The sequence below is a fragment of the Xiphophorus hellerii genome, chromosome 17, assembly GCF_003331165.1.
Source record: "Xiphophorus hellerii strain 12219 chromosome 17, Xiphophorus_hellerii-4.1, whole genome shotgun sequence".
NCBI lineage: Eukaryota > Metazoa > Chordata > Actinopteri > Cyprinodontiformes > Poeciliidae > Xiphophorus > Xiphophorus hellerii.
In genome coordinates, this window is record NC_045688.1 from 19,063,143 (window position 1) to 19,073,865 (window position 10,723).

Sequence of the window (10,723 nt, forward strand, 5' to 3'; positions counted from 1 at the left end):
TTCAGAAGGGTGCTTCATCTTTTGTTTGGTGAAAATTCTCAAAAAGTAGATTTAAACTAATACACATGTCCAGACAGAATGGCCTGTGGAGCAGGTTTCTGACAGCAGGTCAGTTTGACTCTCTTCTACACGCTGATTGGTCAACTTGAACACAACAATAGTGTTTTCTAGAGTCCAATCAGATCATCTTTTTAAGCAAAACTGAACCCCCAGTGGGCCAAGAGAAGCAGCTTTGTCGTCCATCGCTGTTGTTGTGCGTCAAATTTATGGCCATACCAGAAATAAGCGAATAAAAAGGTTCCAGCTGGAACCTTTGTAGGGAAAAAAGATTATGATTAATTGCATTAGTATTTTTAATGCAATAAAACCTGTGTAATTAATGAATTAATTAATCAAAATTTACTTTTTAAAGTCCCAGTCCTACTATTTATTAATATTCTAACAGTTTGTCACAGCGTTTCTGCCACACCAGACACTTTGAGGACATTCATTAATTTGACGTGTCTGGAAATGAATGCGTAGTGGCAGAAAACCCATACAGAATTAAAAACGGTTCTACCTTGGATTGTACAAAAGGTTGACCAACGTCATGCCCTTCATGAGACAGAATGAACACACATTCAGAAAAATGTATTCTTTTCTTAATGAACTTAAGAATAAATACGTCCAGTCCAACAAAAGAAGTTAGGCTAAAACAGAAATTAGCATGACTTCCATTTTAGCGTAGCTTTTATTTTTGTGTAGTGGCTTTTGCATTTTGTTGACCCTTCTGTAGATTCAGGTTCAAAACAACTATAATAAATGGGAGTCCAATCTTAAATCATTTTTTCTGCACAAATGAAAAGTGATCTGCACTAACAGGTGCCATTTTCTACAATAAGTATGGAAAATGGATGGGTGGAAGAACTTGAAAAGGAGCCTGAATTACAGGGAAGGAAGGGAAGCCCTTTTAATAATAAAAAAGAGCTAGATCAGGCATGCTAGCAATGAAATCCTTGAGATTTTTCCCACAATACCCAATATGCACTACACTAAGAGTTTATTGCTAAACTAGAGCTAAGGAGGCATAAGTTAGGAAAGCTAGCCTCCAAAGCTGAGAACCATCCAGTTCTATTGTTTTGTGCTTTCATACATTTTTACATCACTGAGCTGAGCTGCTGACCATCAGTGCCTAGAGAGCCCTAAGGGTTTTTACTCTGCCTGTTATACTGTATTATCTTTATTTTCTGATAAGCAGTTTTTGTTTGCTGATATCAAATCCCAGATCAATACTTCATTAAAGTTCATAAAATCAGAGGCCATGTGTATGACGAACACCTCAGTGTCTCTAAAGTGCAGTAAAGTAACAGATTACCCTTCATCACTATGTCATGGTCTACATCAACACTGTGACTGTGTCCCAAGCTAAATGACATTTCAGATAAAGGAGCATTTCTTCTACACAGATAATTTGTCGCAGAGAGGAAGATACAACAAAACAGTCAATACAGTCTTTCTTTTCATGTCAATATGTATGGTGAAAAAAGACACTCTTTGCTGGAGAATTCAGATTTGTAAGAACAAAACTGGGCCTGAGACTGGGACATTCCTACTATATGCTTTCAAGATTTGTTCCCTGGTGTCTAATACCTTTAAAGGGTTTCTACCATTTTACCTACTCTAGATTAAATGCATATCTTTCTCTTGCTCTCTTCTTTTTCTCCATAAATGTTCCAGTTGGACCCATCAGGAGCTGCTGTCCTCCACCAGGCCAGGAGGGACCAGGTGGTGGAGTCCTGCAGAGTTAACAGCGCTTTCAGTCGAAAGCGGAGAGTTCTGACACCCGGGGACCTTAAACACCTCGTGGTGGACGAAGATCATGAGCTCATCTACTGCTATGTACCCAAAGTGGCCTGCACCAACTGGAAACGTGTGATGATGGTGCTCACAGGCCGGGGCAAGTACAGGTGGGTGTCACATTTTTATGGCTCTGGGGTTACGGTCATACTGGAGTTCAGGCATTGTGTTGTAAGACTGTAGGATTCACCTCATGTAGAATCTAAAGGTCACAGTCTAATTTGGTGACACAGTGATGTGAGTCTCAAAAGGTTTGCTATGCCTGTTTGGGGGTCGTGTTTTCATTTGTTCGCAGCTAATTCAAAATTCCAGAGATTTTGAATTAGGCCCAAACTCTGACTGAGTCTATCAAGGACTTTCCCAGAATTCCCCAGAAGCTCCTCCTGTGTTATTTTGACTGTGTTTTGGGTCAATGCTGCATTGAAAAATCAATTTTCTCCTTAATCCCAGGTCCCCAGCACTCCTGAGCAGGAGTCTTTTATGAAACACTGCTGTCGTCTCACCACCATCCTTTACAGTTAATTATTGTTAGCCAGATGGAGAGCAGTGCCTGTTTTTAGGCCAAAAGGATCCATACTGGCTGAGCCTTTTACTCTCTGATTGCTGAGGTTGGTCAGCCTGGTGGTTCCAAACGTCTCCTATCTGCATGTAACAGAGACCACTGTGCTTTGTGGGATGTTCAATGCTGCAGAAGCTTTTTTGTATTATTTGCCTGATTTGTGCTTTCACACAATCTGGCCTCTGAGGTTTACACACAATTCTCTTAACTTCATTGCTTGATTTTTGCTCTAAGGACCGTCCATTCTGAGACGTTATGGAGAAAAATGTCCATTCAACTGAATTACTACAGGTGGACAAAAGGTTCTTGTGGAAATCAGATGCATCTGATATTATTTTAAAGCAGTGTCTGTATTTTTTATGTTTAACTGATTACATTTGTTCAGTTGTCTATTGCTTGTTTAAATGTGGCGTGTTCAGTAATTCCGTCTCATTGTCCTTGTGCCTTTCCTGTACAGTGACCCCATGGAAATCCCCTCCAATCAGGCCCATGTCCCTTCCAATCTGAAGACGCTGAATCAGTACAGCATTGCTGAGATCAACCATCGCCTCAAGAACTACTTCAAGTTCCTCTTTGTCCGTGAGCCCTTTGAGAGGCTGGTGTCAGCTTACCGCAACAAGTTCACCCTGAAGTACAACTCGTCCTTCCATAAGCGCTTTGGCACCCGGATCATCAGACGTTACCGCAAGAATGCCACCCAGGACGCCCTGATCAACGGCGCTGATGTCAAATTCAAAGAGTTTATCGAGTACCTGGTGGATCCAGCCACGCAGCGCGATGGCCCACTCAACGAGCACTGGCAGACAGTTTACCAGCTTTGTCACCCATGTCACATCCACTATGACATGGTGGGCAAGTACGAGACCCTTGAAGAGGATGCAAACTACATACTGCGGCTAGTGGGTGTTGGTGACTCCCTGCGCTTCCCAAGCTACGCCAAGTCCACTCGTACCACAGACGCCATGACTGCTCAGTTCTTCAGCAATATCAGTTCCCAACAGCAGGTCCAACTCTACCAACTTTATAAGATGGACTTCCTCATGTTCAACTACTCCATACCCAGCTACTTGAAGCTGGACTAAATGACAGCAGAGCTGGCACTCTGACAATGGCTGCCTTGTTTGCAGAAAGGCAAAAAAAAGAGTGAAGTGCAAATTTTGGAAGAAAACTTGATTTTTAAAAACTGTCGTCGTGCTTTGTTGGTGTTGTGTCTGCAAATGGATATTTAAAGAGTCCCGAAAGGTTGGAGGAAAGCGTGCTTGTGTGAGCATAAGCTGAAGGATGTTCAGTCAGCAGAGCCAGAGTGCTGACTGGAGGCTAAAGCGGGCCTAAAAAGAACCTAACACCTACAAAAACTGAAATGTCTGGGTGAAGCGGGTCTTCAAGAAGAACTTATCTTCAGAAGATGAACTTAATCAAGGGATTCTTCTGATTATGTTCTCTACATCAGAGGCTGCCTCACATTCTGCAGAGCAAACAGCAGCCTAACACACTGACGCCGATGCATTGTGAGAGCTCAGCTCATCCTTCTCCCCTCTTATCTAAGAAACTCCGTCAAATTGTAAAGCAGTTCTTGTCCTGTGCTGCCCTCTCAGCATGGTGAGTTAATACCCCTTATCTATGAACCATTTCATTAGATTCATGTCAAAGGAAAATTGGCTTATCACATCCTCAAGGGTGCCTTATAATATATGGCTCCTTATTTTACAACCATGAACTCACCGGCAGTAACTACAGCGGTGTAGCCTTCAGTCAAGTGTTTTACCAAAGCCAGTTTTATCTCCAGTTTTGGATGCTGGCAGAACAGATTATCCATGTTTTGACTTGAAGACATCAACGCATCAATGACGTTTAAAAGTTCTTTACAGATTGATCAGACCGGCCAACCGGCAAGGATGCATTAAAGAACGGGATGCATGAATGTGATTGGGTGTACCTTAAAGAAAAGAGACAGCCGATGAAGTTTTCAGGAGTGACAGTCACTGGATCACATAGCCACCATGCCCCTCATAGGGGTCCAGTGGACGGAAGGAGGCACACACCCAACCAGGCTACCAGCCAAACACGTCTTTAAGTAAATTAAGATTACCCTTTTGTCGTCTTTCTTATGTTTTGTTTCTGTTTATCTTATGAAACATTGCTGCAAGCAGCAATAATAAAAACATATTTAATTGACTTTGTTGTCTGACTTCAGAGTGATTTTAGGTGCATTTCAACCACTGAAACCTTTTCTTTACCCACAGCTGGCTGTGTGCGTACTCTCCTGGTATTTAAAGTGATGTAGAATGAGGTTTCAGTGCTTTGTTTCCAAAGATTGACAAGAACATCCATTGTCCCAGCTGGAAGACAATGGATGTCTTCCATTGTCTTCACACAGTCTTTCACAGACTGTGTGAAAGACTGTTCACCCAGTCTTTCTGAAGCTGTGTGAACATGTGTGCCTGGAAGCAAGCCAGAGCAGAAGTTCTGGATGTCGTTGGATTTAACTTACCTAAATTTGTAAGATCAACTTTGTGAGGAGCTCAAGAGAGCAGGTCTGAAAAAGACCTCATATAAGTTCTGGAAATTTGGTCAGAAGTCATCCTCAGTGTAATAGTTGTTCTCAAGTGATAAAAATATTAGCTCATGAATCTGCATGTTCACCCTGTGCATTTGTAGGTTCATTAGCTTTCTCCCATAGTCCAAACATCAATCTTAGGTAATGGGTGTGTATGGTTGTTTGTTCTGTGATGGACTTGCAATCTGTTCAAGGATCAGTAAAGACAAACACCAGCAGGTATGGAAAAAGGATGGACGGACCTTTTCCTTTCAGTTTACTTCAGATTTATCTAATTTTTCTCTACATTTCCTTCTGAATGGTTTATAACATATCAGCTCTTGGCTTCGTCCTTCGGCTCTCGGGACCGTCAGGAATGTTTTGGTTGCTGTCATTTGATGCAATCAAATGACAGCAATATTAAGGTCAACCTGATTTCAGCAATAAGACAGCTCATGAAGCACAGAACAGTAATTAATTATGAAACAAACAACGAGCATTACAAATGATCAAATTCCATCCTCAAAATCATCAAGAATAATCGTCATGATAGTACAAATAGGCTTGGGTCTCCTATAAGTTGGATTTGACATTTTACATATTTTCAAATTTAAACTTTCCTACAAGTTCCCAACTTTCAAAAAAACACAATTTGAGGATTGTAAACTGTCACAATTTTGGAGTGAGACCCAAGCTTTTTCTCTATCTCCACTCTCTCACTCCCATCAGACATATCTCACTCCCTTTAAGGAGTCTAACATTTTTCCTTGGGTGGATCAATGGTAAAGTGAGGTTGTTGCCTTTATGGCATGTCACCAGACTTATCACTACTGTATGTTTCTGTCAGTGACCAGGATGGTCTGAAAATGCTGAAGATTTCAGGATAAGTGAACACTGTATAGGGGACATTATCCACCCTAAGGCATCCAAAGGAGGGTTTTGGGCCCACTGGGTCACACACCACCATGTCTCCCTTCAAGGTCCTCTCAAAGTTGTCAGCCTTGCTCAGTGTTAAACAGCAACAGTAAACTGACACCACCCTTCAACTTTTGTTTAAATAATGCCTAAATACAACCCTTGATAATACAGGTGAAGCTCCTCAGAGGTCTTTCTGAAGATGTGTGAACATGTGTGCCTTCTGCAGCCTGCAGTGCAACGGGAGTGCAGCTCTTTTTCTTTGGCGCTTTGCTCCCAGTCAGACATCTGGCTCTGATTGAAGAGAGGAGCTACTGCTCTGGCCTGTAGCCGTAGCCTTCATCCTCCACACATAATGACTGTATTCCAAGCATGATTCAGGAGGACAGAAATATAAATGCTCCCCTTGCACATTAGCTCTCCTGCTGATTTTTAATGCCACACTAGATCTTACTCAGCAGTTCAGCAAAGCATCTGAGGCTCCATTTAAACGGCTTATTTAGCCCCTTACATGGAAAATGAACAATACACAAAGGACCTCTTAGCTTGCAAACAAGCTATTACAGAAACCTCTCTTTCCCTTCACTCTGTGTTTTTCCTCTTGTGCCCATACCAGCATCACATACTTAAAAAAAAAAAAAAAGCTAAAAAACTAAAACTGAAGTGTGGTCATGTCCAGTTTGTCTGAATGCTCACAGGAAGTCAACCACACAGAGCCTTTGCTTTGCCTCTAGCAGGGAGAAAAACAAATGGGCAGATTTGGTATTTTTGTTCATATTCTGAACTGGACAGCCTGCCTGACTCCAGCCCCGTCGTCTCGCAGTGCAGGAGTATTTATATTCAAAACTGCAGCTATATTTTTACTTGTTTTTCAGCAATGTCTACAATTAGACTGAGCTGCGTGTTTGTTGTTTGCCAAAAGAAGCAGAAAATGTCCGAGCTGGAGTGTTTTTCCCTTGTTAGCCTACACGACAAAACTTTTTGTTCATACTTTGCCATACTTTGTAAGTAATGCCTATAAAATCACATTGTTTGCTTACCCCAGTGTTTCCAGAGGTATGCTAACTGTAGAGTACTTTAATGACAAATGCATTTTCCATACTGAACACATTGAGGATTCAATATTTAAAATGCTTCTTTTATTACCATTTTTACAACTTTTATTTTTAAGTTGTGTTCAGGCCTGTGGCTCATGATAAGCATTTAGTAGTTTTTATGTCCAAAGTCAAGAAATATGTAGAGGATGTTGCAGATTGTGGTTCGTCTTGCACATAAAGGACATGTGGATCAAAATAGAATAGATGGTTATTTTTGCATATTTTATCAAATCAATTCAGTTTATTTATACACTGACAATTCACAATAAATGTCATCTTGAGACACTTTACATTGACTCCATATGTTCAGTTTTGCCACCAGGTGGCATATTACATAAGAAACATGATTAAAGTACTTACAACCCTAAAATACATTGAAAATCAATCAATCAATCAAATTTTATTTGTATAGCACATTTCAGCAGCAAGGCATTTCAAAGTGCTTTACATCATTACAAACACAGAAACACAATGCAACATAGAATCAATAATCAAAACACAGCATTAAGTCAAGTTCCATCAATAAATTTGTAATTGATTACATTTCAAATACAATTCTAAACAGGTGGGTTTTTAGTTGAGATTTAAAAGAAGTCAGTGTTTCAGCTGTTTTACAGTTTTCTGGAAGTTTGTTCCAAATTTGTGGTGCATAGATGCTGAAAGCTGCTTCTCCTTGTTTGGTTCTGGTTCTGGGGATGCAGAACAGAACCAGAACCAGAACCTGAGAGGTCTGGAAGGTTGATACAACAACAGCAGATCTATAATGTATTGTGGTGCTAAGCCGTTCAGTGATTTGTAAACTAACAACAGTATTTTAAAGTCTATTCTTTGAGCTACAGGGAGCCAGTGTAGGGACTTTAAAACTGGTGTTATGTGCTCTATCTTCCTGGTTTTAGTGAGAATGCGAGCAGCAGCATTCTGGATCAGCTGCAGCTGTTTGATTGAAAATGCCAATGTCCAAGTATTTTTTTAAGAACTCTGACATATTAGCGTATAGTTTTTTCCCCATTTTTTCGCATTTCCAATCTCTTAAGAACTTGTCATGTTGAATGTTTGTCATGTGCTACCTCTAGATATCCATCACCATCCAAAATGAATATTTTCTTTTCTTGTCCAATTACAAATATTTTCCAAAAAAACGACGCACCGGCACAACCATAGAAGAAGAATTACCAAAGTAGAGAGCAGAAAGCAGAAGATCAGCTCCATCAGCCTGTGTTGAATGCAGTGAGTAGAACGCTACAGGAGAGTTTAGATGCTGCCAGTGTGGGTTGCTTTACAGAGAATATTAGGGGCTGCTATGGGGTGAAAACTGCAACCAGATGAATTATTTTTCATTTTTGTGGACAAACCAATGATTTCACAATTTTGTTTATTGTACTACATATGACTGGTTTGTGTTGTAAACTAGGGTGAAACTTCCCTAAGGATTTTGTGCTCATAACCATAAAGCTCTATAGCTAAAGGTCAAGTTCTAGCTTCTAAATTGGGTTACAAGTTCACTTTTATTACTATGAAGACTGCCAGTTGATTTTTCTTTACATAGATTTTAGTTTTTTCTCTGCAATAATTACCAACACAAACCATCTCACAAATCTCTTTAAAAACTTCTGTTCTTTCTGTAACTCCGCCTTCAGGAATTCATCACAACATGGCTCCTCTATTAACCCTTTAACAATGTTTTTACCAGCTTTGCGCTGAGAAGTAGCTCCTATAATGAGCTCAGCAGATCCTCAGTTCCACCAGGTGTTTGCTAATTGCTTCTGGCTAGTCTGAAGGAGCTGAGTGGGGCCGAGGGCTGCTCTGTGAGGCCGAAGCATGGAAACTGCAGCTCTGAGGAAGATCTGCACCTCACAGGCAGTGTTTTGCACAGCTGGATGGTTGCCATTGAGATGAAAGGATTTCTTAAACGTGCATGAAAGAATCAAGGCAACACTCCAGGTATGATTTTAATGAGGGAATAACATTATAGCATGTTATAAAGCTAAAACGAGTTGATTTTACCCAATACTGTACCTTTAAATTTACAGCAATACCTCCTGAGTCATCATGTAGCTGCAGGGGACAAATGATTGCATTCTGTTGGTAACTTTGTAGCAATCCCTTAAACTGAATATATGCATGTGGTGAGTGTGGAGACAAATAACTTTGCTTCAACAGGAGTAAACCTCCAGCAGACCCTGCCTCCGTGTGAGCAGCCGTCTGACTGGAAGGTCTGACACGGAAAAAAATCACAGAAGCATTACTGATCCAGGAATACATTCTGTTACAGAACGAGTTAGTGGCAGCAGAAGGCTAAGCAGATGAGCTCTGAGTTTTGAGGATAGGTTTTCTAATCAATGAGGAGTTCCCTATTATTTCTACTGCTTATGTAGACTTACACATGAAGAGCTTCTTCCTTTAATGCTACGTTGTTACTACAGGTTTTTGCTTTGTAGTCAGTAAAACTCCTGCTCCTTCCAAACAAAGCTGCAGTCAGAGCTGCAGCCGCTCTGTTTGTTTCCCGGCCCACGTCTCCATCTGTGCTTCTTCAGCTCCCAGTATCCTCATCGCACCGACCATGCTCTGCTGCACGCCATGTTTTCTCTAAAGCGGGCAAAGTTGACAGAGGTGACACTCGCCGAATGGCGTTAAAAACATGGACGGGAGAAAGAGGAATAAACATTCCCATTCATAGATTAGCAACATATGGAAGATGCTGAAGCTGTGTGTCTCAGAGTGACATGATAAACAGAAACAATAGAAACAAAAACAAATTTGTGGCCATTTTTCCCACAATAAACGTCCAACACGATTATCATTTGAGAGGAAATCCAAGCAAAAATATTTTTACGGGAGAGTTGAGAAATCACAACACAAAGAAAAATAAAGAAACAAATCAAGAATCTGAAACTGAAGTATTGATTGTATCATGCCTGTATTGAACTGATACCAATCAGTCTGCCTTTAGAATCCAATCCACAAAAATATGAAGCAGAAGGAAAGCATGATGGTTTGAGGCTGCTTTGGTTCTTTAGGACCCAAATGGCTTGCCGTAACTAGCTGTGACCATAACTTTATCTCTCTGGCTGCCATCCGCTCACATTGTGTCCTTCACTTAAGGACACTCCAGTTCCACAGCACAACTCTGACTGGCTCAAAAACAAACTGAAGTCTCTGTGAACTTATCTTTACCTGGTAGTAAAATTTGTTTTGATGATCTGAAACATTTAGTGTGGGAAAACCTGTTGTGTCTCACAGCACTGACTCTGGCCACAGTTCACAAAGGACTTTGCTTCGGCTGCAGGAGTCCCTGGAGGAACGCTCTCTCATTATTTGTGCTAACCAAAGAGTCGGCTCAGACCAACATGAAGGACGGGGGCAGAGGCAGGGTTCATCGTTGCCCAAAGACACTTGAACATGTGTCACGGCGGATGGTGGAATGGAACCGACAGTCTTCCGATAAAGAGATGCTCTACGCCAACACTCACTGTAAGCAAGGCACAATGAAATTACAGGGAGCCGTGTTGGGGTGGGTGTGTGAGTGCTGCCACTTGCCTGATGTCTTGTCAGCGCACACACACGCGCGCACGCCGACATGCACAATGTGGCAGGATTGCTCCTCCTGTCTAACCTTGTGGTTCAGACTGAAATACACTGTGGCCTTCCACCCTCTCCAGCTATAAACTCTGTCATTACAGGGAAGCTACAGCAAATTGCCTGTGTGTACGTGTGTTTGTGTGCTTTTCTTTGTCTCTGGGTTGAAAAACTTAATATTTAAACAAAGAAAAAACTGCATGG

At 41.2% G+C, this 10,723-nt stretch overlaps 1 protein-coding gene across 2 annotated transcripts in view; it reads left to right on the forward strand.

Moving 5' to 3' along the window:
• Positions 1 to 4,570, forward strand: part of chst11 (carbohydrate (chondroitin 4) sulfotransferase 11) — a 65,045-nt gene extending 60,475 nt beyond the window's left edge. For both annotated transcript variants that reach the window (XM_032589864.1, XM_032589862.1), the window contains exons 3-4: positions 1,717 to 1,946; positions 2,853 to 4,570. In XM_032589864.1, coding sequence (XP_032445755.1) covers positions 1,717 to 1,946; positions 2,853 to 3,477 — 855 coding nt within the window. In that variant the 3' untranslated portion in view covers positions 3,478 to 4,570. The remainder of the gene's footprint in view (positions 1 to 1,716; positions 1,947 to 2,852) is intronic.
• Positions 4,571 to 10,723: the final 6,153 nt, after the last annotated feature.